At 37.7% G+C, this 27646-nt stretch overlaps 1 protein-coding gene across 2 annotated transcripts in view; it reads left to right on the top strand.

Moving 5' to 3' along the window:
• LOC149278049 (electrogenic sodium bicarbonate cotransporter 1-like) overlaps positions 1–26798 on the top strand; it is a 93461-nt gene extending 66663 nt beyond the window's left edge. Inside the window, exons 14-24 of one of the 2 annotated variants that reach the window (XM_089502451.1) lie at positions 307–377; positions 756–947; positions 2174–2287; positions 2564–2725; positions 4632–4810; positions 5901–5973; positions 18374–18442; positions 19742–19915; positions 20733–20894; positions 25705–25784; positions 26693–26798. In XM_089502451.1, the coding sequence (XP_089358577.1) occupies positions 307–377; positions 756–947; positions 2174–2287; positions 2564–2725; positions 4632–4810; positions 5901–5973; positions 18374–18442; positions 19742–19915; positions 20733–20894; positions 25705–25784; positions 26693–26798 (1382 nt within the window). Of the gene's footprint in view, positions 1–306; positions 378–755; positions 948–2173; positions 2288–2563; positions 2726–4631; positions 4811–5900; positions 5974–18373; positions 18443–19741; positions 19916–20732; positions 20895–23768; positions 23866–25704; positions 25785–26692 lie in introns of those variants that run through there. The other variant, XM_089502452.1, reaches the window with a different exon arrangement.
• Positions 26799–27646: the final 848 nt, after the last annotated feature.

Raw genomic sequence — 27646 nt, 5'->3', positions numbered from 1 at the left:
ATCTGTTATCTAAAGCTATTATAGTCACAGTCCGGAGCGAAAGCATTAGGGGACAGTCCTCACAGCATGTGGGGTGTATTTCTTACCACAGGGGCTTCTGACCAAAATAGCGGGGTGTGACAGCATTTAAAAAAAGTTGTGGAGAACCGTCAAAACATTAACTGAGCCAGCGTTTTTGCAGTCTTACTGAATGTTAATATCGGCTCACATGGCCTAATACAAAGTAGCTGACTACAGATCTCACCAAGTATGTTTCTGCGTAAATAACATGAATTCACTTTAAAACTGCTATTTACCTTGTTTCAGCTAACAGTTCTATGTTCAATGAGACCACTGAGTCCCCACTGGATTTCCTGAATACTACTGCTGTTGACCTGGTAGGCAACTCACAGTGCTCAATACTATACTATTATTGCATTGTATTTGAACATATATACCTTTTGTGGGTTTTCTGCTTTGTACATAGTACCATTAACATTTTATTTAAAGTAAAATCTGGCGGTTAAAATTAACTATAAAATAGATGGCAAGCTATTTTCTCAGTATAGTTGGTGTATACCTGCAGAACTACTAACAGTGTTCCTTCCACGCAGTGCACAATAAATGCGTTGAGTTCAATGAATAAATCTGCCATTTTAGAATTACAAATTGTTCTCATTACTAATCACAATGTAAAAGGATCATGTGATGAGTTAAATACCTGTTTATGTTTGCAGTATTCTCTGTCTGATTTAGCTGTGTCTTTTCCTTCTTAGTATCACAACGAGACTATAAATTGGTCATCACTGACGACAAAGCAATGTTTGAAGTACGGCGGTAACCTTATAGGCAACAACTGTAGATACGTTCCTGATATCACCTTAATGTCTTTCATCCTGTTCTTTGGTACATACACCTGTTCCATGGCTTTGAAGAAGTTTAAAACTAGTCGATACTTCCCAACCACAGTAAGTATTTCTCTATAGCACAGAGAGAATTAAGTGATCTATAAAACGATAGCAGAATTCAAAGGCTTAACTCGAACTATCACTGTCTTTCTTTAGCTTTTGCTGGGTCTTACTGGGAATGGATTTTAATCTATTTTTTTTAGTCTCCATACTCTTTATCGGCTATAGAAAGAGAGAATGTGAAACATTTGAGCTGATCTAAGATGCAGGAAGGCAGATACATAACACAGTAAAAGTGGCAAAAGTGCAAAAAGGATATAAAATGTAGACAGGAATTATCACAGATATTAAAAATATAGAAAATTAACAATGTCTACCTCTTTTACATCACTAAATATACCACAAATGTCACATAAAAAGGGTGTTTAAGAGCAAAGACAGAACTAGTGAAATTACTACACACTACTACTACTACAATTACTAAGATACAGATCAGAGTTCCTTGCTAAAACCCCAGGAGCAGTGAGTGACACTTTAATTTTGAAAAACGGAAATGTGTGTGTATCCATGCAATTCACTCTTACAGAACTGAAACCTAACCTATGTATAGGTGAATATCTTTGGTCACTTAATTAAAGGATCTGGTGTAAGTTGATCTGTGCTCAAACTCTTTTTCAAGATCACCAACACTGAAGCTTTATCTTGGAAAAAAAGGATCTTCTACAACTATAACCTGACTTAAAATGCATTGGTTATGAGGCCAAAGCCTTACGTTGAAGATGCAAGATCTTCGAAATATTTACTCTAATATACAGAATGTTTGGTATAATCAGCCAGAATATCCCTTAAATCACTGTTTAGATGTGCACTATGTTTCAGTTTGCGCGTTGGCAGTATATAATTGGTTAGCTCCTCATAATCTATTTGTTTTTAATCTAGTTCATATGTTAAAAAAACATGCTTTATGTTGCTGAAAATATGAGGGATGGGGATATGACATTGGGAGGTAAATATAAAGAGCACTTGTAGTATAAAAGTTGAGCAGTGTGTAAAAACATCTTATTGATTGCTAGGGGACTGCTCCACTTTTACTTCTTTGCACTAGAATTATTCTTGATTAATAGCCCCCATTGTTTTGGTTTGAGCTCCAGGGTACTCTGATGCAGACAGGGCATTCTAAAATGGGATGCATCAATTTTTGGCCCCTTTGAGTGGCACCACAAGCACACTCAGTTACTGATATATAATATAATTTTCAAATTTATTTTTTGCTATTTCTATTACAGGCAAGGAAGCTGATCAGTGACTTTGCCATCATCTTGTCCATACTGATTTTCTGCGGAATTGATGCACTTGTTGGAGTTGACACGCCGAAGTTGATTGTTCCCAGTGAGTTCAAGGTAAATGCAAATAATGTGTACATTTTTCCAAAACCAATGTATTAGGTACCAATGCTGTATTAGATATAGGCACCTACAGACATTGTGAAGGACATATCATTTAATGCCTTGTAGGACTACAAGCCTTATCACTAGTACGTTGCCTATCATTGTATGGTATTCGTGTTAAGAAAATGCTGGTTTCTTGAAGTTAATACACCTGTATACCTGTTTTATTCACGATTGTCACATTAGAAAATTACCACAGAAGCCTTATGAACTGTCTTCTCATTTAAGCCAACAAGTCCTAACAGAGGCTGGTTTGTCCCACCTTTTGGAGGCAACCCCTGGTGGGTGTATCTTGCTGCAGCTCTGCCCGCACTTCTTGTAACCATCTTGATCTTCATGGACCAGCAGATCACAGGTGTCATTGTCAACAGGAAGGAAAACAAACTTAAGGTGGGTCTGGTGTCTCCAAAATGGAGAATTTTTTTCAAGAACTGTCCTTCACCTCTGGTAAGATCATTGTCACAATCACTAAAAAATTAAACAAAGTGCTACAGACACCAAAGTTATTTATTCATGACTGGAGTGCAAACAGTTTCCATGAAGGCACACAGGCTTTTGTTACAGCAAATTTCACCTGTAGCTTGCAATTCCATCTTCTATTTTAGCTTCAGTCCAGGTAACTTCTCACTTCTTAGCTTTGTGAGCTTCAGATAACATTCAAGGTGAAATGGCTTCAAAAGCAAAGTCTTTTTAACTAATCGCAGTTTCCCCTGGCACTGAAAGCTTGCAGAATCTGTGTGGTAATTTGTGTGGAGAATTGTTAGTAACATCCTACAGCTCTTGTATTGGGGCCACTATATGAACTATACCTGTTCTATTGGACTCAATACATACAGTTGTTGGGTACTGAGCAAAAAATCATCAGGGGAGAAATTTATATATAAATGCAAATCTAAATGAACAATATATCTGCGAACCTGGTTGGGCTCGGCTCTGCTCATGAAGAGTGAAGAAGTGTGAACTGGAGTTTAAACTCCTTCTCTATAGTGCTTTTAACTCCATACAACGCAAGAGCTTGCCTTCCACAGTTGAGCTTGTAAGTGGCTTGATGATCCAAGCCTTGATTTGGCTTGTGCCATGCCACTGGTCTGCTAATTTATCCTGTCCTACTCAACATAAGAAATTTTGAAAATGCCAATTTTTAAGCAGTCATTAAATTAATTGTGCAAGTAGCAAAAAGATAACCAGACTTCCACATTTATTGAAAATGTATTTGCTAAGAAAATGCCTTTTGCTGCAAAGTTAGCTAGAAATAGCAAGAATACTGTCATAAACACAGACATGTTTTTTCGAGGGTAAACATTTAACAGTAGGTTCAAAAAAATTAAGATTACACAAAAGATCTTTAATGTTCAGTCCATACTCTGCTGAACAGATGTTCGCATTTTTGGAAATCCGATTCTTTGAATCTAAGCTTTCATGCTCTCTGAGAAAGATACATTTCCGGGATTCCTCAGATGTAACAAAGTGGACCCTGCAGATCAGTGGGTATAATGTGGTGCTCGGTTGAAGATCTTAACATGAGATCATTTTCCTGGGCAATTAGTGACTGAGAGGCATGACAAAACCCACAACATAAAGACTATGTCAGTGCCACCCAGGTATCATTGTATGGTGCACAATAAATAGACTTCTACTGTCAAAAGCCCCATTCAGTTCTTTGAGATTTTTTTGTGTGAAACTTTACCCAGAACTTCCTGAACCCTCAGATTTCCCGTAAGCTATCCTAACCTAAATAATTCTGCTGTGCGCCATCAGCGATTAGATCTTGAAACAATATCTGCTCCTAAGCCAAAGAGCCGGCACAAAGGATAATTCATTGCACTTACTGTCCTTTTCTCTTTTTGGGTCTCTGTTATTTCACTGTAGTAAACTAAGCAAAATTATTACAATAAAGGCTACATTTAACAGTTCAACTGCAGAGGATAAATAATAAATATGTGCTTTACTTTTTTATTAATATCTAGGCAGACATCTGTATATATAGTAAATAATAAATTTACATTAACCAGAGGATAACTGCTAATTCTTTTTGTCTTCTGTATACTTTAATAAAAATAAATGTATTTGTAATTTATTTGAAACTATTAAGTTTACCAAGTCTTTCACTTTTATATACCTGCCATGCTAGTTTGGCCCATGTACACCTTCAGGTGAAATCCATGGTCTAGCCGTTGAAACTGTGATGTCAGACAGGGGTTAGGAGCTGAGTACCATTAAAAAAAACACCTCTCTTGCAAAGGTTTCATGAAAAAGATTTGCCCTTGTGATCTAAGTTCTTCTCTGATGTCTTTAGAAAGGAGCTGGATATCACCTGGACCTGTTCTGGGTAGCTGTTTTGATGATAGTGTGCTCCTTCATGGCACTCCCCTGGTATGTGGCCGCTACTGTCATTTCAATCGCACACATTGACAGCTTGAAAATGGAGACGGAAACATCAGCGCCTGGAGAACAACCCAAGTTTTTGGGAGTGAGGTACTTGATACCATCCATCTTTTTGGCATAGTAGAGGGAGATAATTATAATTACTGAATGATTACCAAAGTACAGAGTACAGTGTTTGATTAAAAAAAAGCAACATATAGTAACATAGTAACATAGTAACATAGTTCATAAGGTTGAAAAAAGACCAAAGTCCATCAAGTTCAACCTATATACATATTGTGTCCCTACTGTGTTGATCCAGAGGAAGGCAAAAAACCCTTATGAAGCAGATGCCAATTGCCCCATACCAGGGGGAAAATTCCTTCCCGACTCCAAATATGGCAATCAGAATAAATCCCTGGATCAACGTTCTGTCCCTATTAATCTAATATCCATAACTTGTAATATTATTGCTTTCAAGAAACACGTCCAGGCTCCGTTTGAACTCTTTTATTGAGTTTACCATCACCACTTCCTCTGGCAGAGAGTTCCATAACCTCACCGCTCTTACTGTAAAGAACCCCCGTCTGTGCTGGTGTAGAAACCTTCTTTCCTCCAGCCGTAGAGGATGTCCCCTTGTTATAGATACAGTCCTGGGTATAAATAAGTCCTGGGAGTGATCTCTGTACTGCCCCCTTATATATTTATACATAGTTATTAAGTCCCCCCTAAGCCGTCTTTTTTCCAAACTAAATAACCCCAATTCTGATAATCTTTCTGGGTACTGTAGTCCTCCCATTCCCCTTATTACTCTGGTTGCCCGTCTTTGAACCCTCTCCAGCTCCACTATATCTTTCTTGTACACTGGTGCCCAGTACTGTACACAGTATTCCATGTGTGGTCTGACTAGTGACTTGTACAGTGGTAGAATTATTTCCTTGTCGTGGGCATCTATGCCCCTTTTGATGCACCCCATGATTTTATTTGCCTTAGCAGCAGCTGCCTGACACTGGTCGCTACAGGTAAATTTACTGTTAAATAAAATGGTGACTATGATGTTTTGACTCATGTCTAAAACCTTTCCATTAGAGTTGACATTTTCTTAGTAGATATTCCTCAGTGCATGGATTACTTATATATGCCACATGTATCTGTAGTCATGTATGCATTTTTCAGATGTACTTTTTTTGTTTCTATTCAGGGAACAACGGGTTACAGGAACCGTAGTTTTCATTTTGACCGGTGTGTCTGTCTTCATGGCTCCTATATTAAAGGTAAATAAGATTACTAAGTATATTTTAATTTGGGACCGTGTCTGCATTTGGGGAGTCAAAAAAATACCAATAGTAATTTAAGGGCCCCTGTATCTGATTGTTATCCACATTTTAATCCAGGCAGTTACCTGGAGCACTTGGGCCAGTGGGATGCTAGCTGTTAACCCAGAAAATTTCCCCAGTGTCTCGAAGTATGTCTGGTAACTGCCAGGCTCACACTGGAAGACTCTGCCATGTGTTAGGGATTCCCACAAGAGGTCAATGCCCGTGTTGGCAGTATATTGGCAGTCTAATTCCGAAAAATGCATGGCATGTGGAGGGGGGCAACAAAGAGAAAGAGTCCTGTTTGCATCTACTCTAAAAGTCACATCTCTGCATAAGTAGCCAACATGTAAGCTGTTGAAATATTGCACCCGTGATTCTCAATCTGGCTGCTTGAAAATCGTGGGACTTTTTAAGTTCAACATCTTGAGATGTGCTGGCGATCCCTGCAATTAAGTAACATTTCCAGTAGATTCATTTATGGAAACACTAAACTGCTTTGTTGCCTTATGTTATTATTTCAACCAGCGAAACCTGTCCTACCTGTATATGTGTGCAGTAGGATGTTGGCTTTTGTCCAATCTAGTTTTTTTCCTATTATGCAAATTAAACAACACAATGATACTATGGATATATTCTGCACAATTTACGTTCACTTATGTGACCTATATTTAAGTGTTAAAATAATACAAGCATAGTTGAGCTTCCTGTCTAGCAGTGCATCGATAGCAAAATATATCAAGAGCTCAGCTTAGGTCCTTTCAGTCAAGGAAACCATTGTGAGACTGTTGGAAAGCCTTAGTTGTGTTCTCTTAACCTCTTCAGTACCGGGACGTACCTGGTACTTCCTGGTTAACAGTCACCGGTAGACCGGGACGTACCAGGTACGTCTCCTCCAAAAAACGCCCCCACATCACCACAATCGCGGTGATCGTGGGGGCGCTGCTGCTGCTGTCTGCCCAGGAGTCCTGGGCAGACAGCACAGCCTGTCTAAGCCCGCCCCCAAGCCCACGATCACTCCCACGGAGTGATTCTCTAGGCAGAAACTGCGATTGCAGAAAAATCTGCAATCGCGGTTTCAGCTGCCACGGGCAGCTTCAGGGAAGGGGGGGGGGGTATTGAATGGGTCCCCACACAAGTGTGGGGACCTGACCCAACACCCCCCTGCTGCCTGATCGCTCCATGAGAGCGTCAGTGCAGCGTTAACCCCTTCAATGCCGCGATCGCGGCATTGAAGGGGTTAATTCCCGTTTTTTGGGGGGTTCTGCTGCTGGTGGTCTGCCTGGAAGCCCAGGCAGACCAGCAACAGCAAAAACGAGCCCCCAGAAGTCCTCTGATCAGTCCTGTAGGACTGATCAGAGAGACTCCTCCTCTACAATCTCCAGTCTAATGGAGATTGTGTCCCAGGTGCCAGAGGCAGCTTCAGGGACAGGGAGACAGGGTTCTTTGGTCTCCACATGAGTGTGGAGACCAGACCCCCCCCCTACCCCCCTCTTCCTCAATTAACCCCTTCAATGCTGCGATTGTGTATGACCCCCATCGCAGCATTGCAGGGGTTAATATTAGTCCCCACAAGCTTGTGGGGACTAAATATCAATCAATGCTGTGCTTCAATGGAGCATCAGCATTGAAAGAGTTAAAAAAAATAATGTAAAAAATAATAATAATAATTAAAAAAAAAAAAAAAATAAAAAAAAAATTAATAAAATAATAATAATCATTAAAAAAAAAATAACAGCACTGACCTGAAAGTCCAGGGTGCTTCCAGGTCAAATGCTGGGCTGATCAGATCGCTCCTGGCCAATAGGAGTGATCGGATCATTATGGCAGCCCACGGATGACCCTGCTCTACAAAGAGAGAGGGGTCATCTAGGATAATTATGAAAAAACAGAAATTATTAATAAATGAAAAAATCATAATTATTACCTGATCACTTGTCGGTGACATTTTAAGTCGCTGATTATTGATCGGTCTCCCTGATTGATGTCAGCGGCCTAAACCTGTCACTTACAAGTAATCTGATGAAAAAAAATATTTAAAAAAATGTAAATGCACATGTTCCAGTTTTGCCCTCATAGCTTCCTCAAAAAATACATGAACCATGCATGTGAGGCCTTGTTGGAACCGGGGGGTGTTGGTGAACAAAATGTGGTGTTTTTTTTCCAGTGTTACACATATGCTGTGCAAGAAATAAATTGCAACATTGAAATGTATGCGTTAAAAACACAATAAAATAAATTTTCCGTGAATTTGGCAGACATCAGTGAAGAAAAGGCTAGCTGAAAACTGTCAAAACTACCCTAGTTGAACACCTTGACTTGTCTACTGTTCATAAATATATACTTTTATGGGGTAATTTACAGCAGGGGGCTTCCAAAATGTCCCAAATGGGATATGGGCCCAGGAAACCAATTTCTGAAAATTCCAAATGTGAAAACGAAAATGCGCATATTCCAGTTTTGCCCTCATAGCTTCCTCAAAAAATGCATGAACCATGCATGTGAGGCCTTGTTGGAACCGGGGGATGTTGGTGAACACAATATGGTGTTTTGTTCTGCAGTTGCACATATTCTATACAAAATATAATATGAAATCTAAAGCAACATTGCAACATATGCAAAAAAACCCAAAAAAATATAAAAATACCTCAAAATTTGGCAGCAATTGGCGATAAAATCCCTGTTTGAAAAGTGTCAAAATGACCCTAGTTGTACACCTTGACTTATCTACTGTTCATAAACATATAATTTTGGGGCGGTAATCAGTATCTGCGATAACTATTGCAGTTATTAGACTACCATGCCAAATTTGAAAAAAATTACATTTCAAAAACGTGATGCATGCCTTGCAATATTTGCCCTATACTGGTCAAAATAGATAAAAATCCTGGCCATGTTGGGTGGTTTCCAAATCAGGACAAGTTAATGAATATATTTGGGATAATTTTTTCCCATTGGTTCAATGTGTGTACAATTTGTATGTATACAAAACTGTAAAAAAATGCGTTTTTTTCATTTTTTCCCCACTTTTTCCAGTTTTTTTCAAACAAAACAATGTACTACCCAGCTTACTATGGTTTCAAATGAAAGCCCTACTTGTGCTGAAAAAAACAATATATGATTTGTGTGGGTGCACCAATTGATAAGAGAGAAATTACAGTTGAAGAAAGACATGGCAAAAACACAAAAACGGCTCCGGTCCTTTAGCGACACGTTAGTATCAAAATCCCGGTCCTGAAGGGGTTAAAACCCTAATTTAACAATTCATGCAAGAAACCCATAAGCCTGGCTGTCACTATGAGAGCTAATTTGCCTTTATAATCGGTTGCTTGTGTTAGTCAATCAGTGTAATTTTGGAGATATATAGTTTTAAAATTGTATCTTCAAAGTAGAGCTTAGATCACCAGCATCCTGTGGTAGGCCCAAGCAACTTCTTCAAAAGTTCTCTCTCCTTCTCACTTTACCATTACAAAGTCTGCTTGTACCAATTAAGAGCAACCAACAGCTTAACAATAGCGGATAGATGGGGATGGGTAAGCATCCATATCCTTGGAACATAAAATTAAGATGGTCGCTCCAATGGGATGCACATAAGGTGTGTTTGTAAAATACATGTATTGCTTATTTTTATTTGTAGACACAATTATATGGGCTTATTTAGTGTCACATCTGATTTAACACAACATTAATTCATCAGCATGTATGTAAACAAATATACGCAATATTTTTATTTGCCCATAGTAGTGCCGCTATATAAATCAATAAGTAATAATTGTTATTTTTTATTTATACTTTAATGCATTACAGACTTATTTACAATAGTCACTGACGGTATCTTTCAAGGTCAATTCATGTCATAGGTAGCCATAGTGCTGTTCCTCGATATTTTGGATCAGAGCCCTGCACTGTGCAAGCTACATGTTACATTTGGTAACATTAATAACGCAGTGTTACAGAGTGAAATAAATTCCCTTGAATATACCAAATGCAACAACCACCAGACCGTTATTGACTAACAAGGAGCCAAGATTCCTTTTTCGCTCGCACCTCTTTAATCGCAGCGTCCATCTTGCTTTTTGCAACAGCTGTAGTAACAAAGAACCAGTTTTGCCACAGTGACAAGCAGTGGTATCAGGTTATATAGGATCTTTTATGTTGTGGTTAACAATAGTACTTTCTTTTTGTATATAAAGAATGCAGGCAATAGGGTAGGAACTGAATTTAGAGAATCATTTCGGTGAAAATACTCAAAAAAAAAAAAAAAAAAAAAAAGTTACTTTTCCAGAAGAGGGTGTTTTCAGGTGGCAGTTTTTTTGGGTGGACACTTGTAAACAGGTTGTTTCCCTTATAATTACATAGGGTCAGACTCATTATAAATGTAGCATTTCACTAAATTTGGAGAGCATTTTATCCCAAATCAGTCTTTTCCACTGCAAGCATAGTTCTTTAAGAAAGAATATTTTATTATTTATTGATTCGTATAGCTCTACCATACTCCGCAGCTTTGGAAAACGGCTATATTATGTACATATGTAATATTTACAATTTCATCATACCTGCATGGTACCGGAAACGACATTGCTTTTTTAATGCACATCAAAAGAAGCAAATGTCTTTCTAATTCATTTGATTTACAGTATATACAGTGATTTACAGAATTTTAATTAAATGTCTACATGTCTTAGCTAGATCCAAATGTTGCTAGAGACGGAAAACAACTACAATTTAAAAGATATATAAATGGCGTCCTTTTTTAAACAGTTAATTATTATTTGTCCTTATTGCGAGGTTAAGGACCTATCTGATGATGCATTTCTGTTTTGCTTACGTCTGTGCTATATGCTATTTGTACTGGGTGTGAAAGGAGTAAACGGGTTTGTTGAACCTGATGTGAAGTCACTGCCATCTTGTGGCTGCTGGAATTTGTGCTCAAATCCATATCACATAGCACCAAGTCACAGCATTTTAAATATATGTGTGTCAAACTTCTACCAACAGGCGGACATTCCCGCATATTCACAAATGGCTTACTTAAAATGAGGTTTATTCATCAAAGGGAGAATTGGATGGTAAGTTGTGGCTTTTAACTTCAATTCACTTGTCAATATGAAGAGTCCAGCAGGTTCCTCCAGCAAGAAGGACTGAGCTGACCCTGTATAATGTGCAACTTAACGTGTAAATAGACTGAAGAAATCTCTTTGGTTTAGCTATACATTATACAGGGCCAGCTAAACACTAAACCTGCAGCAAATGCTTAATGGGGTTGGCTCTTCATACTATAGTGAAGTGAAGGAGCTGAAACACAACTTTCCTGTCAACTCCCCCTTTAATGAATAGACCCCATAATTATTAAATCATTTATATATAGTGATAACTACTCACATTTACTTCGATGGACACATGCTGACAGAAAATTGTCTCTCAATTGTGTATGTCTGTGTTATATAAATAAAAAGTAAAAATATGGTCACCAAGTTTTGGTAGCCTTAATATGGGGTCAGAGGCGTATCTATGGTATGGAACCTATGGCTCGTGCCATAGGCGCCATTTAAAAGCCGCTCACTGGTGCCCGCTGCTTCACTGCTGAGCGCCAAAATATGACGTCATATTACAGCTCTCAGCAGTGAAGCAGCGGGCACCCGAAGACAGAAGCCTAGTGCTCCCGACGCTGGACCTCAAGGTGATAGAACTACAAAGGGGGAGAGAGGTTAGAAAGTGATAAGGGAGGGAGGTTAGAAAGTGATAAGGGAAGGAGAGGGGGTAGAAAGTGATAAGGGAATGAGAGGGGGTAGATATAAGTAAAGAGTGTGAATTAATGTGTGGATGCATTGAGTGAATGAGGGAGAGCATGAGTTAATATGTGAATGTATTGTCTGAATGAGGGAGAGCATGAGTTAATATGTGGATGAGTTGTCTGTATGAGGGAGAGCATGAGTTAATATGTGAATGTATTGTCTGAATGAGGGAGAGCATGAGTTAATATGTGGATGAGTTGTCTGTATGAGGGAGAGCATGAGTTAATATGTGAATGTATTGTCTGAATGAGGGAGAGCATGAGTTAATATGTGGATGAGTTGTCTGAATGAGGGAGAACATGAGTTAATATGTGGATGAGTTGTCTGAATGAGGGAGAGCATGAGTTAATGTGTGGATGAATTGTCTGAATGAGGGAAAACATGAGTTAATATGTGGATGAATTGTCTGAATGAGGGAGAGCATGCGTTATGTGGATGAATTGTCTGAATGAGGGAGAGCATGAGTTAATGTGTGGATGAATTGTCTGAATGAGGGAGAGCTTGAGTAAATGTGTGGATGAATTGTCTGAATGAGGGAGAGCATGAGTTAATGTGTGGATGAGTTGTCTGAATGAGGGAGAGCATGAGTTAATGTGTGGATGAGTTGTCTGAATTAAAGTGTGAATTAGTGAGTGACTGTAAAAGTGTTTGTGTGTATCATAGATGTATATTTGTGGAAGGGCAAAGATGGCACCAGCAGGAGGTTTGAGCCTTGGGGACCAAGATGGCACAGGCAAGGTGTATATGGGACAAAGATGGCACAGGCCAGACTGTTTGGGGACAAAGTTGACTTGTGATGGGCTATTTGGGGAGAGAAAGATGGCAAATCTTATGTGTGTTATCTGGGTGCTGGTCAGGTTCTATGTGGGCAGTGTGGACGCGAGGGCTAGCTTTGGGGTGTGCAACCTGTGATCTATGCCTGTAATTTAGGGGTTTTAAATATACCTTTTAATGCCGTGTTTTTATGTGAATTCCGATTGATCTATACCTGCAAAGCTGGGTTTTTGTGTTATTCTGTAGATCCATATCTGCAGTCAGTGGCGACTCTAGAAACAATATATAGGGGGGGCACACAAGATACCACAGTCAAACTGGGGGGGGCATTAATAATTTCCACCATTAAATCATACCACTGAAAAAACACACACACACACACACATATATATATATATATATATATATATATATATATATTGCCAAAAGTAATGTGCTATGGAATGATACTTTTGTTATTGGACAATACAATACTTGATCATTCAACATGGGAAGCCTGAAGCCACAATTTAGTACGACTAATCCTTGAAATCCTTTAAACAACACAATACCTTAAATTTTCCACTAAATGATTTCAGGGCCTAATATTAGTCCCTGCTGTCGATATATATATATAAATATATATATAAATATTAGACCCTGCTGCCGATAGCAAGTATAGATCAACACATTAACACACAAACCCAGCTTTGCATGTACAGATCAATTGAAATTCACTTGTGATCTCAGCACTGAAGGTATATATCAAATAAACAGAATCAGACATACAAATCCTGTATTTGCAGGTATACAATAATAATATATGAAATGTAGCATCGCAGGTATAGATCAAATCAATACATGGAAACAGCATTGCAGGTATTAATCAACTGAACAAGACATACAAACCCTGTATTTTAAGGTATACATAAATAATGTATGGAAACATAGCATAGCAGATATGGATCTACAGAATAACACAAAAACCCAGCTTTGCAGGTACAGATCAATTGGAATTCACGGCATTAAAGGTATATTTAAAACCCCTAAATTACAGGCATAGATCACAGGTTGCACACCCCAACCACGCTGCCCACATAGAACCTGGCCAGCACCCAGATAACACACATAAGATTTGCCATCTTTGTCCCATATACACCCTGCCTGTGCCATCTTGGTCCCCAAGGGTCAAACCTCCTGCTAGTGCCATCTTTGCCCTTCCACAATTATACATCTATGATACACACAATCACATTAACTCATGCTCTCCCTCATTCAGACAGTTCATCCACATATTAACTCATGCTCTCCCTCATTCAGACAATTCATCCACATATTAACTCATGCTCTCCCTCATTCAGACAATTCATCCACATTAATGGACTACATGTATTTGTAGGACAAAAGTTGAGTGCACAAATAATGATGGAATATGTCGCTTTGGCTTGAAAATATGTTTTTTCTATCCATAGCGACATGTTCATTTGTGTCTTGCACACTCCAGGTTTGTACTAGAAACACATGCAGCCCCTCATTTGATGCGCCAAGGGATGTTGTTTTTGCAAATGTGTACTTTTTGTGCCATAATTTAACTTCCTACGTGAGCAGTAATGCCACGTCAAGGCTTCAACCCTAATTACTGATCATTCACACGCCTTTCATATCTCCATTCACTCACAGAAGCACACGCCATTCTTTCCATACATTCACTCACAGAAGCACACGCCATACTTTCCCCTTACAATCCCAAAGAAATGATGGTAAAGGGAGAAAAAAAATAACTTTTACAGCAAAAATAAGTTTTGCCGTAAAAATGCAAGGCGCTCCAGGGATGAGATGGTTACTCACGTACCGCACGGGCTAAATGGCTGATTTTAATAATATTTGCAGTTTATCAGGATTTCAAAAATTGCCTCCCTCTACCGTTGGCTAAATTTAACCCCATGATCAAAGGGATCATAGGATTAAAAATTAGTATCGGCCATTTTTAAAAAGGGAATGTGACTTTTTATAGCTATATGATCGCTGTGGTAACATTGGCTACCACAGTGATCATTTAGCTAGAATACTTAAAATTAAATTTGGGGGTCTCTAGGCAATTTTGATCTTTTTTTATCTGCCTTTAGAGACCCCCAAATAATTTTTTTTACATTTTTATTTTTTTTTTACTTAATATTGTTTATTCTTTTTTTACAATCTATATACCGTTGGAAAGGTGAGGCGATTACCTTTCCAATGGTATATGTTGGGGGTATGTAGCTGCTTAGATGCCTGAGATACAGGCATCTAAGCAGCATGCCCCCACACCTCTTTAACTGACAATTGTCAGTTGTTAATAAAGTTGCGCGGTGACGTCATCGCGTCATTGCGCGAGACGTCACCGGGCAGATCGGGTGGCCCCGGTGATGCCCTTCAGTGTGAGGGGCAGATCGCCGGGGTAGGTGGTGATGGAGGTCCACAGACCTCCATCAAGGTAAGATAGTGCTAGTGACGGCATGGTGCCGTCGTTAGCACCTGACTGGGACTGCTAGCGACGGCACCATGCTTTGGTTTCAAATTCGGCGGGGGGGCAACAGGGGGGGCAAGGAATAACCTATGGGGGGCAATTGCCCCCCCTTGCCCCCCTGTAGCGACGCCACTGTCTGCAGTGCTATGTTTCCATACATTATTTATGTCAGGGCTTGACAAATTTGTTGTAAATCTAGGCGCCAGGTAAAAAAGTTAGGAGCCAGGATTTTTTTAAACTAACAGTTGGTTAGGAGTGATCGGATCATCATCAGCCCACTTACTAAACTCACAGCGTTTGACCTGGAAGCACCCTGGACTTTCAGGTCAGTGCTGTTTTTTTTTTTATTATTAATTTTTTTTTTTTTAACTCTTTCGATGCTGATGTTCCATTGGAGCACAGCATTGACTGATATTTAGTCCCCACAAGCTTGTGGGGAAAAATGTTAACCCCTGCAATGCCACGAATGTGTCATACACAAGTGTGGCATTGAAGGGGTTAACGCTGCACTGTCGCTCTCATGGAGTGATCAGGCAGCAGGGGGGTGTTGGGGCTGGTGTCCACACTCATGTGGAGACCAAAGAACCTTCTCCCCTGTCCCTGAAGCTGCCTCTGGCAGCTGGGACTCAATTGCTGGTCTATAGACCAGCCATTGCAGGGAGGGGAGTCTTTGATGACTGCTGTAGGCTTCCATGCCTACAGGAATCATCAAAGGGCTTGTGGGGGCTCGTTTTTGCTGTTGCTGGTCTGCCTGGGCTTCCAGGCAGACCACCAGCAGCAGAGCACCGTACAAAACGGGAATTAACCCCTAAATGCCACGATCGCGTCATTGAAGGGGTTAACGCTGCACTGTCGCTCTCATGGAGCGATCAGGCAGCAGGGGGGTGTTGGGTCAGGTCCCCACACTTGTGTGGGGAACCAATCAACACACAACCCCCTTACCTGATGCTGCCTGTGGCAGCTGATAACACGATTGCTGGTTTTGCAGCAACCGCGGTTTCAGCCTACAGGATCACTCCGTGGGAGTGATCTCAGGCTCGGGGGCGGGCTCTGAGTGGCTGTGCTGTCTGCCCAGACTCCTGGGCAGACAGCAGCAGCGCCCCCGTGTGGTGACATTTTTTTTATGGATGTAAGAGGCTGACAAAACCTAGGCGCCAGGACAAAATTCTCTGTCGCCATGGCGACCTGGCGCCTGGGATTTGTCGAGCCCTGATTTATGTATACCTGCAAATACAGGGTTAATATGTCTTATTCAGTTGATTAATACCTGCAATGCTGTTTCCATGTATTTATTTGATCTATACATGCGATGCTACGTTTCATATATTATTATTGTATACCTGTAAATACAGGATTTGTATGTCTGATTCTGTTTATTTGATATATACCTTCAGTGCTGAGATCACAAGTGAATTTCAATTGATCTGGGTTTGTGTGTTGATCTATACCTGCTATCGGCAGCAGGGACTAATATTTATATATATATATATATATATATATATATATATAAAGTCCAAAATCAACAATTGCACACCAATCACCACTTTTTTAGCCCGGTGCCAAATAGCTGCAACAGCAAATCATATAACATCCAAAAATAGTTACCGGCACTCCAGGGACTTCTTTAAATAATCACTCCAGAAACTGCAGTTTCTGGAGTGATTATTTAAAGAAGTCCCTGGAGTGCCGGTAACTATTTTTGGATGTTATATATATATATATATATATATATATATATATATATGGGCAGCAGGGGATAATAAATGGGTTTTAGATATTTGGACAGGGCTATTTTCAGAAGATACACCTCTGTATGGGATACCATAGTTTTAAACATAAATAAAATATTGAAACATACATGCTTATACTACCTACCTTTAGGCTTATTAGCTGGGGAAGGCAATTGTCCTTTGCACAGGATACTTCCTGCTGTGTCTTCAAGTAACTGCTGCTTGGCCTGTTAAAACACATAACAATCCCTTCTGACGAATGCTTTTATACGTAAACATTAGCTTTGCAAGGGTGCTTTTATGAATTTTGAACTTCCAGACATTATTCTATTAGTGGTTTGTTATTAGAAAGCTACAAAACGTATATGGAGGAATCCAGGTAGTACTTTTAGGGGTATAACCTGTCACACTAAATTTTAAAGGCCGCTCTGGGCTGTAACATTTTTTAATCAGTCATTGGCATTCATTGACTATATATTGGCTGGTATGTAGTAAAAGGTAATGAGACGCCTTTATGGCTTTTAGGGCTTTGTTTTCATAGTTAATTTCTGTAAGTATCCTACTCACTCCCATCATAGCTTCATACAGGGGAATTAACAAAGGTGTGAATAATATCGCCAAAAAAACACCTGTTCCTCAGAAAACCTACCATGTAAATGAGTGGCACGTGACATATTACACACGGCTTTGTTGTCAAGGTCACAAGGAATTGGCAAGTGGCTTAATTTTCTTATCGTGCAAAGTAATTTCTGCAGTAATGAGATGTTAGTCATCTTGTTAGAAGCATGAAGCTCTAATGAAATACCATATGGAATTTGCTGAACACAGGATAAATGTGAAGTTGTTTATAATGGTAATGTTTGGATACAGTTGATTAATGTGTGAATTAGTGGTTTGCCTTATTTACCTACCTTGAAATCGCCTTATTAGAAAAACACCCAATAGGTTATTTTGACAGTACATTATGGGCCTGAAACAACCATTTAGTGATTTAGGTAGTTTGCCTAATAGATCATGTATAGAGTATAGATCTGTCTGATCACCCCTTTCATTATTTTATTAATAATCTAGCACTCAGTAAGAATGATCTGAGTCTAAAGTTCATTTAATTCATTTATTATTAATATTGTTTCTAAATATATGTTAACACCTACACTAGCTCATATGCTAATGGAAGCCGGAGCAAGCTACCTTAATTGTTTCCTCCATACACAATCTGCATACCTTCTGCTGCAGGGCACCAGGTTAACATTTCATATTTGGGTGGGCATCCAGGCCATGATAACTGTTAATGGCCTGAAAAGAGAGCTGATATGGGCCCCAAAGCTAAACCTGGGCCCAGGACCACTGTTCTTTTTCCGTCCATTAAAAACAGCCCTAGAATGTTTGACAATCGAAAACATGCTTAGTCAGAGGTCTCAGAGAAATGGATTTTGGTCCTGTAAGAAACAAATGATGCGATCAACAGCCACATACTTTTTGCATAGCTGTTTCTGTTAACAGTGCATACATTGGTTGTATACACAAAGTAGTTTTTAATCTTTAAAACGATTTCTCCTCTTTCATTGCCGTAGTTCATCCCGATGCCGGTTCTTTATGGTGTTTTCCTCTACATGGGTGTTGCTTCCCTCAATGGAGTCCAGGTAGGAATTGTTTCATGTATTTGTTCTTAAGACGATACTCTTAAAATGTGTACCATCGCTTCTTAAGGTAGCTGTGGGCTTTATTTACTATACCGCAAGATTTAGGATGCAAAGTTGTCTAGTACATCTCAATTGTGGTTAAAATCCCTATCTGTCATGCAGACAAGTCTCAATCAAAATGTATCATTCATGAGATGCCTAACAATAAACTAGAATTTCTTAATTATTCATGTTGCGTTAGATTTTATTTGCTTATGCAATTGTCTAAAAACTGTTGATTATGTATCAATGTATCAACAATGTTCCTCCTAAAATATAGCTTTATGGTTTAGTCACTATCTCTAATGCAAATATATTAGTAAATGCCAATCATGAAAACTGCTGGGAAAACAGCTTTAAGACACTAGCTTATTTTGCGTTTGTTCTGCCCATATATGAAAAACTAAAATAACTAATATTTGTGAGAACATACCACAATGTGTTGCGTGGTCCTCTCTATAGTATGTTGCCTGAATAGTTGACTTGGTATTAGTGTGCTGCGAATAAATGTCATTGTGACCCATTGAGTAAAAGAGACGTTCTGTTTGGTTAATCACACTGTTAATCCTTCAGCCTATTATTGTTTCCGAAGATCAGAATTTGGATGCATTTTAACATATACCCTGTCTTCTCAAGAACAAGAACTGTGTGTCAGTGGTTTCAACTCTAGGCGTTGAGGGTCACAAACAGACCTGGAATTTCCTTACCTGAAAACAAGAAATTAAATAATTTTTTCACAATTGATGCCTGTGCTCACGCTGCAATGCAAAAAACTGCATTCATTCATCCATGTCTGGAGTTGTGAACCATGGCCTTACATTATTTTATACTTGCTGTGGCACTAACTATATATTTTGCTGACATCTAATTGTCTGTAAATTGGCACCTACTGTAGTAGCAGATTTTGCATTTTAAGCAGCAAATTTTAGGTGCTGAAGACAGCATTCTAAAAATTAGCTTTCTCAATTAAATCAGCTATAAACGCATACTATACATCATGGGCCTTTTTGTCTTCTGCTGGACTGGGCATGAAGTCAGACGCAAAAATATTGAGTGATAAGAAATAAGAGTGAAAACAAGAATCATACTGTGTTGTTTTCCCTAATACTGCCTCACAACGTGATTATTGCTTGAATACACACATACTTTTGTTAGTATTTAATAAATTCTCTATTTCTGTGTAACAACTCTTGCCCCTTTTTATCTGGGGTAGATCCTGTTTACAGCACAAAATGTCAAAGTCCTTCTGTCCTTCCGCAGTTTATGGATCGGCTGAAGCTGCTTTTGATGCCTGCCAAGCACCAGCCAGATTTTATTTACCTACGTCACGTTCCTCTGCGCAGAGTACACCTTTTCACTTTCATCCAGATATTGTGTCTGGCCCTTCTCTGGATCCTCAAATCCACCGTGGCTGCTATCATATTCCCAGTAATGGTGAGTGGGACATGCTTTCTAGTTGACTAGCACGAGTGCATGATTCTTCACTGTTTCATCTTCTGATATTGAAACAGGTACCAGTCTTACTGCCATCCAGTTTTACCTTCTCCTTTATTGATACCCTACACATAATTCATTTTTATGATTTAAAAAGAGTCAGGTTATGCGTTGGCTATATAATGGCCATATCTTTTTATGTAAAGATACAATTTAGCTCTGTCAGTTGAATCACAGGGGCACTAATCAGGCCTAGTTAAGTTTTTTTTTTTAATTGGGTGCACTGGAGTTTCTTGTATATAATGTATTGTTGTGGTCCATTGTAATAGTTAAAGAACACTATGTTACCCTAAGCAACAATAAGCTCCAAACGTCCTAATTCATTTATCAACATTCAAGTGTATAACACAAAGACACCATGCGGTTATGGATAAATCCAATCAGCAATAAGTCACTATTTTTTTTGCATAAAAAACATTATTTTTCAATTTGCCATAATATTTGTATGGAAAAATGGCAAATTAAGTACTGCCCTTCACTGCCAATCCTTTGAAGCTGGAGTGATAACCACCAGTGTGGGGCTGCTGGGACGAATGCCCAGGAGTCTAATGGTGCCGTCTCATTCCTAGCCCAGCTTGATGCACATGGAGTTTTAAATCTTTTTTTTCATTTTAAATGAGATTCAGTTAAACATGTAAAGAGAATTTGAATAACTTAGCTTGTACTGGAAAAAAAAATTGTTTGCAAAATGGAGCAAGCAAATTTTTACTTTGTTCATTCTGGCCATACTCCATAACTATTTACCTTTGTCTTTTAGATCCTTGCACTTGTGGCTGTAAGAAAGGCCATGGACTACCTCTTTTCTCAACATGACCTCGGCTTTCTTGATGATGTTATTCCTGAGAAAGACAAAAAGAAAAAAGAAGACGAGAAGAAGAAGAAAAAGAAGAAAGGCAGCTTGGACAGTGACAATGAAGATGTAAGAATTACAATTTCTTAATTACTGTTGTGTAGACGTCATTCGTAAAGAGAGATGCAATTCAAACAGAGAGTGTGTTTTTTATATTTTGTTTTTTAACATTTTTCTAATCTTAGGGGACTGATTAGTAAAAAAAAACATCTCAAACCATAATCTGCAAAGTTACTACATGCATTGGGAGCTTTTGCCTTCTGCTACCACTAATTTCATGTTGTTGCCAACATTTACTACATTAAAGTATGCACGCCACCCAGTACAAAATCCTCCAAAAAAGTCAACTCTTTGGATGATTATGAGATATGAAAAGGCAGTTTTTATAATCCCGTTTTAAAATTTGTCTGTCTATAGTTGGTTTTGGGATTTAACTTTCATGTTTTCATTGAAGTAATACATTTTAGCTTGCTAATGAAAGCATTAAATAGTATAATCTAATGTAATGGACACAGGTTTTTTTTCCCTTTAGCTTTATACATAGGTTATCCATAGTTTTGCACTATAATTTTAATTGGTTTTCTGCAATTTGCTTTTGTTTCCATGCTGGAAGGATGTAGATTTTAGCTTCAATACTTATGCCAAGGGTAATTGCCTGCAAAATTAATATAAACCATAAAAAGTGAACTTTGTGGAACATTACTTTTAATTTGGCATAAACAAGAAATACATTCTTTGATAAGGCTGACTAGATAACAATTACTAAACATGGTCGGAGCTCCTTTTGAAAGTCACACAATTATAGTAAACTGTAATTCAAATGTTTTTTGTTTTTATATGTATCTAGAACCACATTTTACATGGATATACCCAATTTATTATTACTTTACCAACATAGATATTATGGTGTGTAATGTTGTTTCATTAGAAGTCAAAATGAATATGACAATATTGTGTGAATGCATCACAGATTTTTGCCTTTAAACCTTTAATTTTGCCATCTAATTAATGGAAACAAGCAAAGAAAACGGATGTATTAACTCCATAACTGATGAATGTTCCTATGTAGAAATCCCTTCCACTTACAGTTAAGAAGTGAGAGGAAAGAAAGCATTGCCAAACACTAAACAATTTCTACCAAGCATGCCTAAAGACATGTTTTCCCCATCCCAAAGGGATTCTGGGTAGGTATATGCATATATAAAGATTCCATGATTATTACTTTCAGGCTATTGCTTCCAGGATAACCAAATAAGTGATAAATGGGCTATTTAACCAATACAAATTATTAAATTAATACAAACTCTTTTATAAATGAGATGTCAGCCATACATCACCACCAGTCTTCAAGTAAACCAATTCATTAGAAATCTAAACAGAACAGTATGTACATAAGTGTTAAAAATCTTTAATTGGAAGATTGTGTTTTATTTTCAGCTGCTACAGTCTCAGGATTTTGCCAGCCTAATGCTTGGACATATCCTACTTCCAACAGAGACTTCTCAGAATTAGGCCAAAGTTAATTGTTGAAATTAAGAAGTGTTTCCCAGCCAGTATCTTATTTATTCTAACTGGAGAATGAGGGGCTCAGAAAATTAGTCAGTGGCTAATATATATATATATATATATATAATATATATATAATATTTTTTTTTTAGCCACTGAGAACAGCCACTGAGAATATATATATATATATATATATATATATATATATATATATACTACTATAATCTCCAAGTTGTAATGTGTTAGACCTTTGTTTTTATTGACTTTTTTATTAACGGGTCGTTATAGATTTTAAAATTCTGTGACGTCAATAAAAACAACAGTATTTTTTTATATTTTTTGGGGGAAAGTGTAGACTTAAGACATTCTTGAATTTTCTCTAGCACAATGCCAGGATAAGAGGTTGTTGACCTTTTTATAAATATATGCGCACAAAAAATAACATAGTAATACGAAAACAATATTGTTTTGACAGTAGTACAATCTATCTCAGTTTTATGACATCTATTCATCTTTCAGTGGGTAGACCTGCCAAGGACTAAGTTGCTATGGGTTATTATATTGCCATATATTGCTTATAAGGACATATGTATATATGGTAATGTTACTGTAATTAAGTCATTTGGTGGTTTATGTCCTAGCAACAGTATCTATTGATTGGGAAAAGCAACGTGAAGGGAAAAAATATAAATTAAACAAAAAGGCAATTCAAATAAAATAGATTTTGGTATAAATTCATTTTTTTTAAATTTTTCAGTACAGAATAAGTTGGCATTTTAGGCAGGTTCTTCTTCCAAGTAAACGTATTTATTTTTTTTCATTAAAATTTAACTTTCCTATTTTTTTTAATAAACAGGAGGTTCACTTTGGTTATTTAAACATTTTGTTACAAAATCTGGATTATTTTTATTTTGTTTTTTTCTTTGAGAAGTTAGCATAAACAATACTATACAATGCATATACTTGGTATATTGGCTCAAGAATGCTTCATATTTTCACACTGTGCAAATATTTATACCAATAACCAGTCCTGTTTTGATATTGAACCTGTTAATCTCCCATTTCACACAGGGAATAATTATTATATTTCTCTCATTAAAACACAAGAAAAAAAATTAACATTTGGTGCATAGTTTTACAAGTCATATTTTCTTCACAGATGTTTTTTTTCCAAAATCTAAATGGCGTTTTACAGTTGGCAACTTGCCTATTATAGGGTTGAAGGTCACTTGTCTAGTGCGTGATTGACTATTATAGGCATAGACAACCAGAAGATTCCAGAAATGTTCTCCAATTAGTGTATGAAGACTACAAGTCCAGCAAGTCCTCAACTATACTTTCATCTCTCTCATCTTTGGAAGGGTGAAAAACAGACACTCTAGGGAAATTATGTAGTAGTACTTTTGTTTCTAAGTGTGTTACACATTTTTTTCACAGTCTGACAGCCCCTATACAGAAAAAGTCCCCAGTATTAAAATTCCTATGGACATCATGGAGAAGGAACCATTTCTAAGTGATAGCAAACCTGGTGACAGTGAGTAGATCTAACCTCTTGCATGCCCACCTCAACAATAACCAAAAATACCTGGAAATATCCTTGTTCGGCTACTTGCTCACCTTTCATGCTTTCGTTTCCCCACAAAGATCTCTCTTTTGTGTTTAGAAGTTAACTCATCATTGAATAGGTCTACAGTCAAGCTTCATTTGTCTTATATACAACAAATGTGCCTTTTAATATTCCAAATTCAATAGACAGATTACAGAAAGACCACTCTCTGATGAAAGTTAACAGAACGTTCTTCTCTTCGGTTGAATTCATCTTTCACCTTCTAATATCCTAAGTGTTTGTGTATGTTATTACATGAGTTGACATTAATTATATTGCAATAGTTCATCTTTTCATTAGTCCTTACTGACCAGTAACATGCCTGTACTTTGCTGTTTCTATCATTAATAGTCCTGTAGGTTTCAGAATCACATCCACTGTCTCGTACTGCTTTGTGTTCTCATGGTTCCTAATAATTCATTCAATAATTAGAATGAAAAGAGTACTCAAAATCATCATCTCATCATCTGATTTTTGGACAATTATAGAGCGCCGAGGCTTGTCAATCGTGTACTGTATCCATTGTGTTTTGTCTGTCTGATGTCCGTAAGAGAGATTTCCATTCCTCTTTTTGTGTCACAGTGGTATTGAATTGATCTGTTTTCCAGTTAGATGCTGACAATGTTTTGTTTTGCCTCTGTGATGCTCATGCGTATACAATATTTCATGACGCATGCTTTTTTAATGCACGTTGGTGATCATACCGAAAGTTAATGGTTTCCTTCTGTGTTATAAGCATATTATTACTGCTATGAAGAAATCTTTGATGGAATTAAAGTATTAGTCGGGCAATGAGCTTATCTCCATTGAAAGCATTTCACAGTAGGCGAAAAAATAATTGACTGCTATTCCTGTGGGTACAAGTTTGCATTTACTCAGTAGATTTGCACATTAAGGCAAATGTTTTTGTAAATAAACAGGAGTTACAGTGCACCCTATTTACTAGTTTTGTTAAGTCTTTCTATAATGAGTAACATACATACTTAAGCCTGTGTGCATTTTTTAAAAATAAGGTAAATGAATGCATTCCTCCTTTAAAAACATTGATCCAGTTACACTTCTGTATTCTTGTGGTAAGCGGTCTTAGGAGTATCATCAAATACATTTGATAACCGGTTACAAAAAGTACCAGTAGAGTTACTGAAACCTCTATGCAATAATGCTTAGCTAGTATTATTTTAAGTTACTGAGTAACGTCTAAGTTAGGAAGGACTCAATAACTTGACATTGGAAGTGGACCTTGGTTTGGCCTAAGATGCTCAAAAGTGCATGGCTGACCATAAAAAACAAACAGATTCAGTTGAAAGTAGAAACATTCATGTAACTCAGGCATGTCCAAAGTCCGGCCCGAGGGCCAATTGCGGCCCGCGTTCCGGACTGATAAGGCCCCACAGATAAGCTGCCCAAATATAGATCTGTTTTTTTGATATTAAAGGCAGAGTGATTTAACACCTGTTTAGATTTGTCATCCAAGTCACAAAATGAAAAGTATGCCGTTTTCAATAAACTTTGCATAAAATAGTTAATTTGAATTTAATTTTAATGGTTCAAAGAATGTCAGGCAAAATGGTCGGCCCTCTGTTTCAACTGAGCTGATCATTTCCCCACTAGTGATACTGCTGATGGAAAAGATGGAATAGATTTCTTTAAAGAGTTGATCTGGAATGACGTACCTTCTTTTATCTGTGAATTAAATAATATCTCACAGCAAGTTAATAGCCAGAAAGTAGGGTAGTACATGTTCTTAACTTTTTCTTGTCTTTTTAGCTGGAGAAAAACCATTTACATTCCTTGAACGACACACGTCATGCTGAAAAGATACCTTTTCTCCGGTCACAAATGCCAAGGTATAATATTACTGTGTGGCACAAATTAATTGTTAATCAGATATTGATGTCCTGAAATTCTGGTCATGTTAATGAACATTTATTGACAACTGGTGAAAACAGTAAGAAGTCCAGTAACTGGAGCAGTGGTGTATTATTAGTTTGCACTGCTCTCAGCTTTACTTAGGGTACCAGCCAGCATCAACTCTTCCAGATTACCTTGTGGAGGTAGGCTCTATCTTGATGGCTCAGCAGGGTGTGAGTATGACTCTCCACACATTCATGGAATCATGCAATTGATTCATAATTCCATGTAAAAAAGAAGCCCAAGGAGGCACCTTCTCATACAGAGCTCCCCAAAAGTGGGATTACCTTACAAGAAACCTCAAATTTCTTTCAATAAAAACAGGTCTGGACTGGTCATTGGGCACATCGGGCAAATGCCAGCATGTCCAAACTACATTTAGTGTGTGGCCATGCACGGTAAAAGTGTAGTGTGTGGTTGTGCTCCTGTGATATATTGGCCACTGGCCTTAAATGGCAAAGGTCGATTTCACTCTCCTGGTACTGTATGAAAAATGTCTGTCTCCTTTATAGCATCAAAATGCCATCACAATAATTGTATTGCCATCACAATAAATGTTCCTTTATAGTTCATTGTTTTACAAATGTTAATTTGTTCCTTTATTGCGGTAATTGTAAGCACTCTGCAGGACAAATGAGAGAATTATCCATATGTATTACTCACTGTATAATATTTTCTAACATAAATAGTAAAAGGCTGAGAAATAGTTTATACAGAAATCCTATAAAAACATGTTTTAGATAAACATACTGTGAAATGTTCATTTTGCATAGCCAACAGCAATATCATTTTCACATTGGTTAAGGAACACAGCCGATCTAAAATGCTCTTTTCTCTCTTACAGCCCACCATGTACCCCAGTGCGAATTGTGCCTCAGATTAGGATAGAACTTGAGCCAGACGACAATTCTTATTTCTGGAGAAGCCGGGGAACAGAGACAACCTTATAAAACTGTGAACTACTTCCAATGTTTTCTTGCTCTTTTTTTCATCTCTAGCCAAATACTAAATCCATTTTTTCTCTTATTTCACAAATTGTGAGATGCAAGATGTAACTCCAGCCTTTTTGAAAGCAGTTTTTACTTACTACAACATTTCCAGTGTATTAACCCTGCTGATTCCCCCTTTTTTGCCTTTATTTCCCAACACAAAATGTATTTTTATTATTTGTTTGTATTCTCTGTTAAATGATACATGCCTGGTGAAACTTCTCTTAATAATAGCTTTAAATGCAGTAGTTCCTGCTTGCGTTGGGACAACGTTACAGCAGTATAAACACACACTCCAAGTCATAGTACTGATTAAACATATATCAAATAGGCAACTATGAGTGATTTAGCTTTTAATTGAACACAACTCCCATAATCCTTTGTCAGAATCATAGTATTAATATAGTTGCCATAGGGTAAACTGCTATGCATCTTGCTTTTGGCAAGTACTTAAGTATATTTAATCGAATAGCTTTTCTCTTTAAATTATGGGGCCTGATCTAAAAAAAAATAAAAAAAATAGTAATCATTAAAAAAACAAAACAAAACAAAAAACACTTTTTAATGACTATAAAAGAATGGATTTTTCCTGCAGCAGGAAACTTATAGTTTTAAGTAGCTCTACCTCTAATTTGTAGATGTCAGGCTTTTATTTTCTGTTTGAATGTGTTGTACGGTATGATTTTAAAAAAGTATATAATTAGAACGCGATTAAATTTTAGTTTTGTACTGAACTAATCAGTGAATTCATTTCAGAAGTAGAATAAGATGATTTTTTTTTTTTATGTTATGGGGAGCCGGGACTAAGT

Source organism: Sceloporus occidentalis, unplaced genomic scaffold (genome assembly GCF_023333645.1).
Source record: "Sceloporus occidentalis isolate IW3139 unplaced genomic scaffold, rSceOcc1.0.p SCAF_203, whole genome shotgun sequence".
NCBI lineage: Eukaryota > Metazoa > Chordata > Lepidosauria > Squamata > Phrynosomatidae > Sceloporus > Sceloporus occidentalis.
This window is presented reverse-complemented; position numbering and strand designations above follow the sequence as displayed.